General features: G+C 31.1%; 1 protein-coding gene across 1 annotated transcript in view; it reads right to left on the reverse strand.

Annotated features, from left to right (window-relative positions):
- The window catches only part of LOC146995004 (kinesin-like protein KIF28), a 69,079-nt gene extending 53,712 nt beyond the window's left edge, over positions 1-15,367 (reverse strand). Inside the window, exon 1 of the mRNA XM_085825131.1 lies at positions 15,263-15,367. Within this exon, the coding sequence (XP_085681257.1) occupies positions 15,263-15,367 (105 nt within the window). The remainder of the gene's footprint in view (positions 1-15,262) is intronic.
- Between the last annotated feature and the right edge of the window lie 479 nt (positions 15,368-15,846).

The raw sequence follows: 15,846 nt of genomic DNA on the forward strand, positions 1-15,846 counted from the left end.
GACTCATGATCACTTGGGAACAAATGATTGTGCATCACGTGAGTGTGAGGTTCTCTCATTGGTCGCTGTGTCTGGTTTTTGGATCTTATGAAATTATAAGGTCCGAGTCTTTCTTATTAAGTCCACGTCGTGGTTTCACTTGTATCTGCGGAGCTCAGTATAATAACTGCACCTGTTTTAAAGCGCATTCATATTATATTATAAGGTATTTTCTCCCGCCTTCTTAGTATGCCTTCGTGGTGTAATGGTCAGCACACTCGGCGCATATCGACAGGTCCGGGATTCGAGTTCCGGCGAAGCCTTTGCACATTTCTTCAATTTCCTGATTAAAAAAATTCTACATGACTCTACAGTTGCGTCCGAACTAAAAACGTTGGTGGATGATGATTCTTCACCACCAGAATTTGACGATTGGGCCACTGATCCCTAGTCGTCCTTTAAAAGCGAGAGTATATAAGGTATTTCTCCCGCCTTCTTAGCATGCCTTCATGGTGTAATGCTCAGTACACTGTGCGCGTATCGAAAGGTCCGAGGTTCGAGTCTCGGCGAGGACATTGCTCATTTTTCATATCTTCTATTTCGAAGTAAACTAATGTCTGTACAACATTATATTATATTACATTTTATTGTATGCTATTGTGGAGAGCTACGGAATCGTTGATGATTCTTTGAAGAATCAGTCCAGATAAGTAGGAAGAAAAGGACAACTTATAAGGAAAATAGGAGTAAACAATAGTAAACACAGCACAATAATGGCTGTAAAAAACTCAAGGAAAACATTGATATTCAGAAATTTCTCCTTAACACTCGAAATAAATCATAAAATTCATCGTATTACTCTCAGAGTAAACCCTAACTCGTAATTCAGCTAACCGCTAAATCTCCTACCTATTTCGCAACTTTTTCACAAATAAACTCCATGCCATTTCGAACCGTATTTATACCGTGTACCGAGGGATCTGGAAATTTCTGGAAGAATCTGTCGTACAACTGCGAAAATGTGTTTTTGTGAGTCTTCCAGAAAGTCGGTAAGAAGGGGAGAAATACTGAATACGAAGACCCCTTAAGGAACAACGTTACCTACACCTCGATTTCTAATTGAGCAAATTTTACAATTCCACAATTCTTTTCAAGAAATAAACATTTAAAATACAAGAGAATAAAATAAAAATAATAAAATCATTCAAGTGACTACCTTCCTTAGAAAATTATGTCTAAAAGTGACCAATATTTATGAGAACACAAATAGATAATAATGTTGAACATCAGCAATAGCCATGCACTGTAATGTGCAAAACAATTCACGGTTCCCAAGCCATTTTGCTTTCTTATCATACACAGGTAACTAAAATCGCCTCGAACTATGAATGGGTTCTCTTAGCAAGCTACAATGCATATCAGTTTTTAATTTACTATTGCAGGATCTGAAAGTGCTCTCAGAATTTTCCTTTTATGAAATGCAAGCATCCACAACTAATAACAATTAAGCTTGGTGTTTAAGGAAAGGAAATAAGATGTGCTTTGTTAGCTTCGAAAATTGTAGATTCGTGAGAGATAGTAATTAACTAGTTGAAGGCTGATCTCCTTAAAAATTATCATGCCTACTTAAGGGGACTCATACACCTTAAACCCCTCATGATCTTCGAAAATGTGACTTTTGCAAGAATTGGGATATTTTATTTATTTTAAAAGCAATTACTTCCAACTTTTTACAGCTGACTACATAATATAGCTGCTTGGAAACTAGTAACCAGAAAGTTTGTGTTGCCACAAATATTTTTGTAATTTAATCCTCTTTGTGACAAAATATTTCGCCATGTGTCCACCTTGCGCGCATGATATTTTAAAAATGGTTAATGGTACATACTTGAAATTGGATGGAATTCTTTATATGGGCACGATTTTCTAAATGAACCAACAATCTGGTGAATATTTTAATATTGAAAAATTTTATGGACGAAAACATTACAAATTTTGTTAGTAAAATACATTTTATAAACTCGACTCAAAATAAAATAAAAATTTAACATGAAATTTTTAGAATGTTAGGTTCACAGTAGTTTCCAGATGTTATAAAAGCTATATATTAGATATGGAATTAAATTATGAAACAGAATGTTTTAAACTGTGCGCGCAAGTTGGAAACATGACAAAAAATGTTGTCACAAAGCGGATTAAATTATAAAAATATTTGTGGCAACACAAACTTTCTGATGACTATTTCAGAAAGCAGCTATATTATGTAGTCAGCTGTAAATGTTGGTAGTAATTGCTTTTAAAATAAATAAGTTATCCCAATTCTTGCAACAGTCACCTATTCGAACATCTTATGGGTTTTAAGGTGTATAAGTCCCCTTAAAGGACCCCAGAAATGTTGAATAAGCCTGTATTGCAGGCAAAGGAAACGGTGCAAATAACTATGAAATAATCTATTAGCTTTTATTTCACATAAAGACCCCAAAAAAGCACACGCATTTTCAGACCTGTAATTACTCCCACTGAGTATTTTGAACATATCAGAAACAGGCGATTAGCATGTTGGAAAGACAATACAAAAGGTGAGAGAAGCCATTTATTTCTTTCAATTGCAAAAGTTCGTACTTGAATATTTTAAGTACTGAGACGCGTAAGCGCCAAGAACGTGATATTAATGCGTAAAGTAAACACACAAAATATTAGCAATAAAAATACAAAAAAAAATGTTCTGTAAAGGCATGTTAATAAGAAAACTGAACATTGATATGATGAACTGAGAGAAGACTGAGAAAAAATGTAAGTAATCCTGGTAAAGTACATAAAAAGAGCATAAAATCAAATTTTGGAACTGATTTATTATCACCATATCGTAGAAGTGCAATAAAAAAAGCATATTTTTGTATGTAAGAGTAGATCATTGTTCAAAATGAGTGGAAATAGCTCTACGACGACAAGCCTTCCCGAAAGGTGCTTCCGAGTTGTCTCTAAATAAATTTGTTTTAAAATACGAGTTCCTGTGAAATGTAATTTCTGGTAATGGTTCGTAATTCGTTAGTGAAATTTTTGAGCGAGTCTTGTCATTAAGTATTTTAAGATGGACCATTAGTGACCAAATGCAAAACTGCAGAATGAGTAAATAGGATTATAATAAAAATTATTCATTCGTAACGTAAAAATTTATCATATACGCTGCTTTTGCTATGTCAATGAATGACCTTTACCGTTACTCTATTTTTGATTCATAGGAAGACTTGATCAAAAGAACAGAAAAATCATTAAAGATGAAAAAGGATTTGCTATCTTAACTCCTAGTAACTCCAAGGAAAAACTGCTGGAATTTTGCGTGGGTTGCCATAGCAACGATCACAATAAAAATGTCTTTGTCAGACAAATTTAGACACATCAATCGTAATGTGTTCTTTAAATCATAACTATCGTACTCCTATTCTAACTGAAAGAAGAAAATACGAGAAATTTCTTGTATACGTAAGAATGCATCAAATTTATTAATTTATTATTTTTATTTTATTTTATATTTAAAGCAATATAATGAGCAGATTTATATTAATTTATTTAAATATATATTTATATTTATATAAATATAAATATAAATATATATTTATATTTAAAGCAATATAATCTTTTAAATTGATCTCTAATAATTGTTTAATGGTTCGGTAATATTGCGTCATTTTTATGATAGACCTAACCAAAGGCTTATTTTAGCACGTATAGCATGCTTTTTAAATTAATGAGACATTTTAGTTCATGTTAATTTTAGAAAGCGTGGAACTATAGAAATAGGTAGTATTATGAAAACTCGAATTTCGCATAGTCAGGAATCTAACTTAGTGTTTGTATACTTAACTAGCAATATTATTTCAGTTAGGCGGAAAAGTTTTCAGGCATCCACAAATTACTCTGCGAATAGAAATTAGCGATACGGTTTTGGTTCCAATGCCAGGAATTCTTATGGGAATACTAAAGTAGCAATTGTATTTGAGTTGTTATGGAATGGAATCTGCTCTAAGGCGAATCAACTTAAAAGATCAACTTCGACTTCAAAAGATGAAAAGATTTTCCCACTCAACATGATAAATTTAAATCTCTTTAATGTATTATTTCTTCGTTAAATTGTGTGAATTTTTAGCCATGGACGTCGTCTCATATTTGAGCAAGGGCGTCGTCAGTGCATGCGATGTATGCGGCGCATGATATAAATTTGAAACTGTATGAAAAAAAATGATTAGCCGAAAAGCGACGTTAGTCCCGAATGGTATACAATACAAAGTCTGTAATCTGGACTCGTCGGGACTCCGGCGATTCCGGATTAAGGGTTTTTCCGGATTATAGATCATCAATTTAAATCTGGTAAGATTGCATGCAGAAATTATGTAATTAAAAATATGAAACCGTAATTTATGAAATAAAGAGCAGTTATGATCTAAAGAGTATCAAATTTTACAAAAGAAAGCTTAATATTCATTTGGTTACTTTATTATTAACACACAAAATATTAGCAATAAAATACAAAAAAAAATTTTCTGTAAAGGCATCTTAATAAGAAAACTGAACACTGATATGATGAACTGAGTGAAGACTGAGAAAAAATGTATGCCAACATTTAACGCTCGACAACTCGAATGCCTCGGGAATTCTAATCGTGTATTGCTATTCTATTTTTAAAATTTTTGTAATTTTGCTGTTAAATTTTATAAGACGTAAGTGCGATAAAATTGATGCTTAATAATAAAGATAAAAATACAAAATAATATGGGTTAATAGGAGTGAGTGTATTACTAGACTGCGAGCTCAGCGAGAGTGTAAAAGACCCTAATAAACCCTTTTAGGCGACCTTTAAAACTGAAACCTTTCAGAATATTTTATTTTGAATCTCATTCGTATAGTAAAATCCTTATTAATTACTTTAATATACAGTTTTGAATTGCGTCATCGATTTTATTTAGAATCAGAAATTTAGAACAAAACGATTTGCGTATTGTTTTGTGTCTTCTCTAATTCTGCTCTGTGTGCTATCTATATATACCATCACCTTTATAAAAATAACGTAGTATTTTGTCAGGGGAAAAATAAACTTTATTCCTCCTTTCTCCCTGAACGTAAGATGGTTGGCTAATTTTTTCCTATCTGCATCCTGCCTCCGCATAGTATTTAAGCAGAAAAAAATTATTGTTTGAAGTTTAGCACTGAATTTATCTCAATTTATAAGACGTTTTAGGGATAAATATTGTGCAAAAGCGAGTTTCTTTTTGCTTTGAAATTTACAGTTAAGTTTAAAGTTGTTTAGGTTTGTTTAAAATTGTTTAATTAAGGTTAGAATATTTTATACATATTTACTCTTATTTCTGAGCTTCTTTCAGAATTTTTCATGGTAATCTATTAAACCTGTAATATTAAGTTAAGGATCGTTTATTAGAAATTTGAAGCCTAGCTGAAGATGAAACAGAAGAGCTTTTAAAGGACTTATTCATTCGATATTTCGACTCTGGTCGTCATCTGCGGAATTAAAGCTCTTATGTTTTACTTACACGATAAACTCACGCGTTTTGATGCGTTGAATATCCTTATTAAATACAGGAATTAATTTAAATTTTACGCTAACTGGTGTTGCAGGAAACAAAGTGTGAATCGTAAAACCATAGAAGTGTAAGGCTCGGCTTGTAATAACTTCTGTATTTTTGTGAATATAATTATGAATTTACAATGAATGTGTTTCACTGAATGTAATACAAAGCGAAAGCTCCGAAATATATAAATATGTGTGTTTAAAATGGGTTTTATTAATCAAACACTTATTATAAACTTTATATTTAAAGAAAAATAAAAGAATTTACAATATTTTACCTTTTTTATTGGTTATAAAGAATGTACTGCTATAATTTGTAAAATAAAAAGAAGATGTTATGGTGCATATTTCGAAAGTGCACATCTGTATCGCCACCGATGGAGTGGCTTCTAGAATAGACCTCCAGAATTACATTTCTGTCATTTCACATGACCCTTGCCGCGCTTTAAGCCAGATGATTGAAAATGTTTTATGCGAAATAATTAAACAAATTCCTGTACGAAATAATTAAAGCATCATGGGTTTCTTGTGAAAATTTTCAGTGCGAAGTTAGATCAAATATAAGCATATATGTAATTAGCAAAACTTTTAGCATTCTTTATTACAGTCTATACGAAATGCTATTAAGTAATATTACAATATTACCCAATGCACAATTTTTTTAAAATTGAACTTTCCTACATATTCAATTGGGTTAAATTTCACATTAATAACTTTCATTGTTAAATGTATTGCCTGAGCAAGAAATACTCTTCAAACAAAATGAATTTAACTTATTCCCAACGACAATATTTAATTTATTCATATATAACTTTTAATGTTAACAATATGTATAATCAAATCTTTAACATTATACGTATATTCTGAATCTTATATTTTCAAAATCAAATTAATACAAGCATTCAGATAATATATAGATTCATTGTAACACTTCCATTTTTGTCTCAGGTGAATAAAAAAATTATATACTTGAATTCTCACAATCCGCAGGTGTTAGTAAATGCATAATAGTCGATGCTAATTGTAGACTGAGTTATTTTCTCGATATAAAGAGTGATGATATGCCACGAGCATTAATCCGAATATTAGTGCGTGGTTAAGTTTCGAGAAAGTGAAATGTTGACGATTAAGTAAACTTCTAAAATTACTACGAAATTTTCTATTAAAAATACACTACGAGATTTTCTACTAAAATGGTATTAGCATTTATACGCCATACATTTATAATTGCGAAACAAATGCGTAAAACTAAAACGTAAAACTAAAATGAAATTAGCATTTATACGCCACACTTTCATAACTGCAAAACAAATGCAAAATAAACTAAAATGATATACGTCATACATTTCTAGCTGCGAAACAAATGCAAAATAAAACGTAATTTACAGCAAGCGCTCATATACACATGTTCAATAATGCTCATTGGTCCATTTTGAAAATCTTCCCTGGCGATACTGATATGTACATGTGAATTATGCATGCCGAGTGAAATGGCAATAATATAGATTTACGGAGAGGCCGACTTACAGAGGGCAAAGTTCAAGAAAAGAATCGTCAGCAATCCATTTTGCGTTTTATATAGAAATAAAATTTTCTATCGGTGTTTATTATTGTTTTAAAGGGCATTCGAACTGCTATTTCAAAATGTAATACAATATGAATTTGCGGCAGATTTACAGAAAGCCAAGGTTCAAGAAAATAATCATCAGCAATCCATTTTGCATTTTATACAGAAATACATTTTTTAACGGAGTTTACATTATTAGATTCGAATTGCTCTGCCAAAATGTAATATAGTATGAGTTAATGATAATAACTTGCTGCAGATTTACAGAAAGCCAGCTTTCAAGAAGAGAATTCGTCAGCAATCCATTTTGCATATCAAATAGAAATACAATATTGTAACTGTGTTTATTATTATTTTGAACGAGATTCGAATTTCTGTTTCAAAATGTAATACAATATGCAATCGTAATAACTTGTTGCAGATTTACAAAGAGCAAACCTTCAAGAAAAGAGTCGTCAGCAATCCATTGTGCATTTTATATATAATATTATAACGGTGTTTATTGTTATTTTATATAAGTTTAGAATTGCCATTTAAAATGTAATACAATATAAATGAAACACATATTTTAATTAAAGAAACTTTTGTGTTTTAAGAAATGTAGAAATCAGAATAGCATTTAGAAAAAGTGGTTCATTGAACATGGATAATTTAAGAAAGCTTTTTTCTTAATATATCAGTATATTTTCAAGTTTGGAACAAAACAGTTTAATGACATAAAATTTCTTATTATTTGGTATAGAAACGTATTATTATTCTAAACTAAAATAACTAATATTGTGTGTCATATCCTTCTTGTTGGGCTTGCAGATTCTGAATATGTATTTAATTCCTACCGTAGACGTATCGTATTGTGGGCGTTGCATAAAACAGCCATTTTAACTGCACACAACTTTATTAACACACAAATAAAAATAATAAGTACAAGCGATTAACACACAAGTATAACTGCGTATTTTGCATCTAAGCTGACGTACAGCACGTTTCCTTCGTTACTTCGCTACTACCTACTAACTACTCTTCTCTAGTAAGTCTCATGAGAGAGAGGCGTTGCAGGCCGTTCGGCTAAACTGCGCATGCGTGGTCATCACGTCATGACATTGTGTAACACACAACAATTCTTTTCTAGAAACAAACCGTGTTTCTTGTATCCTAATTCGTTTTTCATATTATGGTTCGTAGAAATGTTCTCTCGTTACAAGAAGTTGCATCTTCTCGAATTTTGAAATGCGTGTAAAACGAATTACAGTGTGAGAAAAAAATCTGCACACGATTTTTTTTTTTTTTTTTTATTTTTTTAAGAGAGAAACATCAAAACGTTGTACTACGTTTCGTAGTTGGTTGAATATTTATAAATCAACTAGTGACGTTTCTGCGTAGTTGGAAATTTTTAAATAGATTGAAAAAGAAAAAAATTCTTGAAAATTAAATAAATTTGAAAAGTTTATATTTCAGTAATTCTTCAAAAGTGTTCGCCATTAAAATTAAGAAATGAAAAAATTAAATAGGTAAAAAATGAAACAAATTAATAATAATTTGTAAAAATTATTGGCTATATTACGAATTAAATATATTTTAATTTATATTAATTAAATGCAGTACTCGAAAAGTAAAATGTAGCTTTAACTTATCAAGAATAATTACTATTTTTAAATCGCTCCCTTTTTTTAATGTAACATTCAGATTAAATCTAAACGTATAATAATGATTAAATTTGAAGATCTTATTTTGTACCGAACGACAGAATCAAGAATTTGCTCTGCGCAAAGGTGGATGGAAAAAAATAATGATTTTATATTTTACACAGTAACAATATTTTTCAAGAATTCTTTTTAAGTTCTTTCTCTTCTTCTTCCTACACAGTTTTCTAGGCATGATCGCGTATATGCTGAAAAAAATTTAAATATATTTCATATTTAAATATATAATTTATACACTGAACAAATATAATACGCCTCGTTCCATGTGTAAAATATAAAACTGTAATAAAATAAAAAAGTACAAATAAAATAATAAATAAATGGAATCTAAAGGAAGTAATTTGATTAGAAAACGCCATATGATCTCCAGATATATCTGACTCCATATTAGTGGAAAAAAGATCAGTAGGTCACACAGAGAAAAGAAAATTACCATCTGTTTACAGTTGAAAAATATTCCTTGGTTGAAAACTGATGGAATTACTTAAATTTTGTCATTTCTTATCTTATCTGTACAGTATGTAATTTCCATAATAAGAAAAACATATTTTATGCACCTGTTGCTTTTTGCTGTCGTGTGATAGTTTTCTTAGTCTAGACAGCAGCAATTACCATGTTGTGTTACGATACTACCTTTGATATGATCTGTTACCAAATGGGCAAGTTTAAAATAAGAGTCTAAGAGACTAGAAAGCCTAGAATACAAATATAATATTTATTACTAATTGTAAATTTACAGTAATTTAAACTTTTTTCTAATTATTTTTAAGGAAATACAGGAATCTGAAAAGCAAACTTATAGCTCCCATCTGAAGAATATGAAATTTATCGCTCGTAATTAAGACTAAAGAATTATCGGCTTTTTTAAGGAAAGATAACTAACCGAGAATTATTGTATTAACTGTAAGTTAAAATGTTACATTACTTCCCGTTTTTCTTTTTTGTGATAGGTGTTTGCGTTTTGATAAATACGTTTAGATATTAACTCATTTTTACTGTAATATATTACCAAAATAATTACTTAATTCTATTTATTCTTCTGGTTATTAACAAAATGGCGTTTGCGACATATCATGAATATTAACAAGAAATAAAATAAATGAATAATGCAAGACACTGTACGATATTCTGGGAATTGAAACAACGCGTAGAAAGCAGAAAAGAGCTACAATTCTACCTAGAACGCACTAAAATCATAAAATTCCAACTGAAAGGTGTTTAAATCGTAAAAGAACCATCAAATTCCTTTCAGTTAGAATTGAGATGTTCTGAAATCTAAAAAAAAAAACCATCATTCATGAAATTATTACAAGGGTGGCATTTTTTTACAAATTCAACTAAATCTTTTAAGATGGAATACAAAGAGATACTTAATAGCAGTGGCTATATAATCATCAACTCGATCAGATTAGTAAATAATGGAGTTAAAGAATCATATAATTAATAATGGTATCCGAAATCCTTTAAGATATTTTAGAGTGTAGTTAATAAGTTGTTAATAATAAGATAAGATTTTGGTTTGCTTCGTATGCATCCGCCATTTTTCCTGAATTATTGTGTATTTTACTTAAATACAAAATTTTTCATTCGCTAGAAAATTTAACTTAACAAAAGGTTCCTACCTTTACAAGCAAAACTCACTGAATATAAACATGTTCACTAAAACAGAACAACCAGCTACAAATTTAGCATTGCTTTTTTGCACTAACACGGGGTTATTAATTAACAAGAAAATTAATTTTTCTTTTGCATCTTCTGCTTAAATTGGTTTTCTAAAGTCTTTTTACTTCCTTGTACGAAGTAAAAAGGAAGTATTGTAATCGTGAAAAGTTTCAGGCAGCATATTTCAACGAAAATATCCATTTTGAGAGCTATCGAATGCAATTTAACGATGTTTTTGCGTGATATCTGTACGTAAGGACAGAATAAAAGACTCGTTTCCTCCAAAAAAATTATAAAACTGCTTTAAAATGAATTCTGAAGAGAATGTTTTGTGGCGTCTGTACGAACGTATGTACGTACCTGCGTACGTATCTCGCATAACTCAAAAACGAGTAGCCTCAGAACGTTGAAATTTTGTATATAGGACTGCTATAACATGTAGATGTGCACCTCGTATTTTGATTGCAATCGGCCTCACCAAACGTATATATATATATATATATATATCAACTCTGTTACTCGGCTCAGTGATCTCAGTTTCTTTACTCTTATATGTTTGTAAATTGTACATTTTTTGCTTTAAAATATATTGAATTATGTTGTTTTTATCTTCCGGTTAAGGTTTTTATGCCTTTAGTAAATCTTAATGCAATAGTTTTAGAATTATCACCAATTTTAAAGTTGTTTAAGTGCCGCTAAGCCTTTTGTTTATGGCGGCCATTGACTGTTTACATTTGAAACAGCAGACTAGTGGATTTGTTGCCAATCTAGAGAAACTTAGCTTCGCAACAACAAAGATAACGCCTTCATATATTATTTCCAATTAAATCATGCTTAATCCTTTCTGGAATTTTTTCGAGGAAATATGTGCTTAAGATTTACTTCGTAATTTTTAATATAGGTATTTTGAGTTTTTATGTATCCTTGCCTTGTCGCGAAGTGAGAACTGAATTAATGGAATGAGAAATACTCAATCGTCTGTGAAAAAACTGTTTCTTTTTTGTTTCGTTTGATTAATTTCTTTTATACATCGTTCTAGCTTTATTATAGTATTTGAATAGAACATGTGGCAACGATTAGATAATTCGATTCTTTAAATAACATAAATTTTGTGCATTCTGAGTTATAATATGAACGAAATATAATACTGTTAAGTGAATCTAGCGCCAGAGTGTCGCTATGGTAAACAAATACTAAAGTGAATTTTAAAGAACGCATTTATTCTATTGTGTTTTATGCGCTGTCGGCGAAGTTGATTTAATTCAATCCAATAAGTTTAAATGAAATGCAAGAAAAAATGCATATAATTTAATATTCCGTACAAAGAATTCATGTGGTGTACACGTCAGATTTTTTTCATTTACACAAACATACCATTTAAATAAAATACGTTTAAAATGTGTTCAGCATACAAACGATCATACCTAGGAAATTGATTAAGATAAAGAACGGAAAGAATCTAAAAGAAAATTCTTGAAAAATATTGCTACTGTGGAAAATACAAGACTTTTAATTTATCTTCCAGCCGCCCTTGCGCACAGCAAATTCTCGGAATATTGTCATTCGGTACAGTTTAAGATCTTTAATCACTATAATACTTCCATAATTATTCAACATGTCACTGATTAACAAACTGAGGATTTAAATTTGATTATTTTAATTTGATTACTTTATTTTATTAAAGATTATTTTATTAATTTAAACTTTTTGTTATTTTATTTAACAAACAATATGAAAAGTATGCATACCTCAGCAACTATGTCTAGAAGAAGTGTGAATATTTTAATTATAATATAAAGAATATTTTACTAAATGTTAGTTCTATGAAACTTTCATGTAAACTTAAACTGAATTTTTATAAAAGTCTCCACACCCACAGTATTTATGCTTGCTTTTATTAACTTCGGCACATATAAGAAACTATAAGTACGTTTGACTTTAAAAAAATTTAAAAATAAAAAATCTGAAAGCTTTCAGATTTTATATTACGCCCAAAGGAGCATTTTTTTTTTTTTTTTTTACACATACATAGACGTTTCGAGACCATTTGGGCTAACGCCACTTTCGACTAAAAATATTTAAAAATGGCATTTCTTTAGAATTTCTGACAGACAGACCTAAAGAGCAGAAGATAATTCTTTTTTCGTACAGTGTTGCCACTGCTCTCTTTGAAATCGTCGAAGTTTTTAATAAATTTTTTTTTAAAGTTTGAAATTTATAAAAAAAATAATTAAACAAATTCGAAATTCAAAATTTGGGCTTCCAGGTGCCCACATTCGATGGAGGACTACGTTATTCAAAATTTGATAACTCTAGGTATCGTTGTTTTTTTCCAATGCAAGAAACATACACATACTCATGCAGATTCTTCATTATTTAATTTCTTTAACTATAATACAGGGCGATAATATTTGGTGGCAACAATGTGGAAAGTGATACAGCCGTTTATAGTGATTCAACGAAAAATGCCGGTTTGAGACAGATAGCCCTTCTGGGCGAATGCCTCTTTGGGCTAATAAGTGCTTATACACTTATTTGAACTAGCGACAGTTTGATTGACTGGATACCGCAAAGAATACGAGAGTTATCTGAGAACGGGAAGGATGACTTCGTGAAGAACGTTCTGTGGCAAAATACTCATAGGTCGTATTTGATCTAGCGAAAGCGAAAAGCCTCTTGCAATGTTTTTTGTCAAGGAGCCTGAGAAAGCATGAAATGGATACCAGGCCCAGGACAGACAACTCCGCAAAGAATTTCTGATGGAAAATTGGAAAATGCATCTCATTTACGGCACAGTTGGAGAATACTGTAAAAAAATTATGTAACTAAAAAAAAAAAAAAAAAAAAAAAAAAAAAAACACCTTTTGACACTTTGAACTCGGGTAGAAGTACCAATATTCAGATCGCTCTACTCGTAGATTAGGTTATTTGAATATGGAAAAGTACCTATTTGCCTAAGCAGAGGGATACCATCACGAAAAACTTTCTAATAGAAATTGGTTCGTATTCACCGGTTACACATGGGGGGGGGACGACGGTAATCTATCATGCCCGCAACCGAACCCAACCGAATTACCAATATTCAACGGTTTTAACCCCCCAACCACTTGGTAATGTGATATACTCATAAAAACAGACGCTATATATATATATCAAGTTTTATTTTAATTTTTCAACATCCTTATGTTTCTAGTATAATTTAATATAGATTTCTTAAAATTACATTTTATTTCTTTACAGTGCTATTATCGAGTAAAAATGCAAATAAAAATTTAAGATATATTTGTTGCCTCTTGTTGCCTATATTTATATTTGTACAGTAAGACCCCGCTTAACGCTGTTTCGTTTAGCGCTGTTTCGGTTTAGCGCTCTTTTATTTCAACCCGGGGATTTTCCGAAATTGTGCGCAGCGCTAGGTTTCCAAATAACATATCCGAAACAGTGTAGTTGTGTTTCTTGCTTGGTGAACGCATTTTTATCATTTGAAACATTTGTTGACATTATTGTAAGTTTAAATTTGTATAATACTATAACGATTAATACAGTGACAAATATTATGATCTTTAGTTTTTATCATGGGTGATAATAAAAAACAAGAAAAGAAAGCAACCAGAAAAAGCATTTCACTGAAAACTCAAATGCAAGTGATTAGAAGATTAGATTCTGGTGAACGTCAATCTCAAATTAGCGCTGCATTGATTTTGGCGACTTCAACAATAAGGACAATTCTTAAGAATAAAGAAAAAATACTGTCATCGGCAACTGCAACTACGTCAAGCTCTGCAACTAGAATTACCCGTTCTAGAAATAACATTATAGAGGAAATGGAAAAACGACTGTCTATATGGATTGACGACGAAATTGAACGCAATATGCCATTAAGCCAATCTATCATAATGCCTTCTTGACAAAAAGGCAGAAAATTGGAAACCCAGAATAGACTGAATGATCTGACTGAGAATTTTATTTGTTTTTAAAAGTATATGCGTTTATATTGTTTTTATTTTTGTAAGAAATAAATGTTTGATTTTATTTTTATTAAAAAAACATTATTAAATTTAATGCCTAACCATTTTTTATCCGTCTTCCCCTAATCCCATTATTTACATGTTAAGATAGCCTCGCTTAGCGCTGTTTCGCATTACGCTCTACTTCGATGGAACGTATCCCCCGCGTTAAGCGGGGTCTTACTGTAGCTTGATCTTTTAAAAAGTTTGACCTTGAAAGATATACAGATGTTTTAAAAATTCATAACTGGATTCCTCGGTGATAAGAATCGCAGATTGATTAAGGTTAAATTTTCCGTAATGTGAAATATCAATAAGTAGAGTTATTTGAATTGATGAGAGTTCGTGAAATCTTTCTTAATTGAAATGCCTATTTAAAATTTAACATTTTACATTATGAATATAAAATACTGCGCACAAAAAACGAAAAAAGTAAAGTTTCAGTTCGTTTAATAATAAAAGTGGTAAAACAAAGATTTCATTCTTAGCTCTAAGAGCATTTGTGTATCCAGTATTCAGATACTTTATTATAGTTCAGCTACAAAATCTAAAAATTCTAAACACTCTTTCAAAACGTATTTAAAGTATTCTTATAGAATATCTTATGTAATGATTTCATTCTCTTAAATATAGAAGGAAAAATACTATTAAATTAATTTTCAATAAAAAATTATGTAATTAAAATAACCATGCATTTCGCGACTTACTTAAACACTAGGAAGATTGAAAGTGAGGAACAGTGCATTCCAATCATTAAGGATACGAAAGGTCTCACTCGAACAGCCACTTTGACGTTTTCGATGTCCGGCATCCTGTTGCGCTTTTCTTTGAGTTGCTGCTGACGGCTCCCCATGTCGTCCCGGACCATTGGGCCTGATTGCAAATGAGGGGGTCCGGACCTGAAGCAAACGAACACTTTTGTTTGAGGGCCAATTGTCCGGCGTCACCATGGGAACAACTAGCAGGCCATCGATCTTGACCACCGTAGTTCTGGAAACAGTTTCTTCGATTCGATTGACCAGTGTCCGTCGATTGACTAGCGGTCGAGAAGAAGATTGTTTATTCCCGTCGCCTGCCGGAGGTTTGCGTGTCACTTAATGTTTGGGTGGTTTTTCGTTTTCTTTTAGTTTTGAGGTTTTTTTGTGGTAGTACGAGAGATTAGATCCAGGGCCAACGGTTTTTTTTTCCCTATCACAAAGTTGTTTTCCACAGTTCTTTTAATTAGACCACTGAGCTCACGAGTTCTGTTTTATTTATGACTGCAGAATATGGAGTGTAGTGAATAAGTATCATAACGATTGCGAAAGAAGGTCTGAATTGTTAAATATTTGCATCTATTTTCACAAA

Source organism: Stegodyphus dumicola, chromosome 10 (genome assembly GCF_044657685.1).
Source record: "Stegodyphus dumicola isolate Sdum_Otavi_A_Nest chromosome 10, ASM4465768v1".
Lineage (NCBI taxonomy): Eukaryota > Metazoa > Arthropoda > Arachnida > Araneae > Eresidae > Stegodyphus > Stegodyphus dumicola.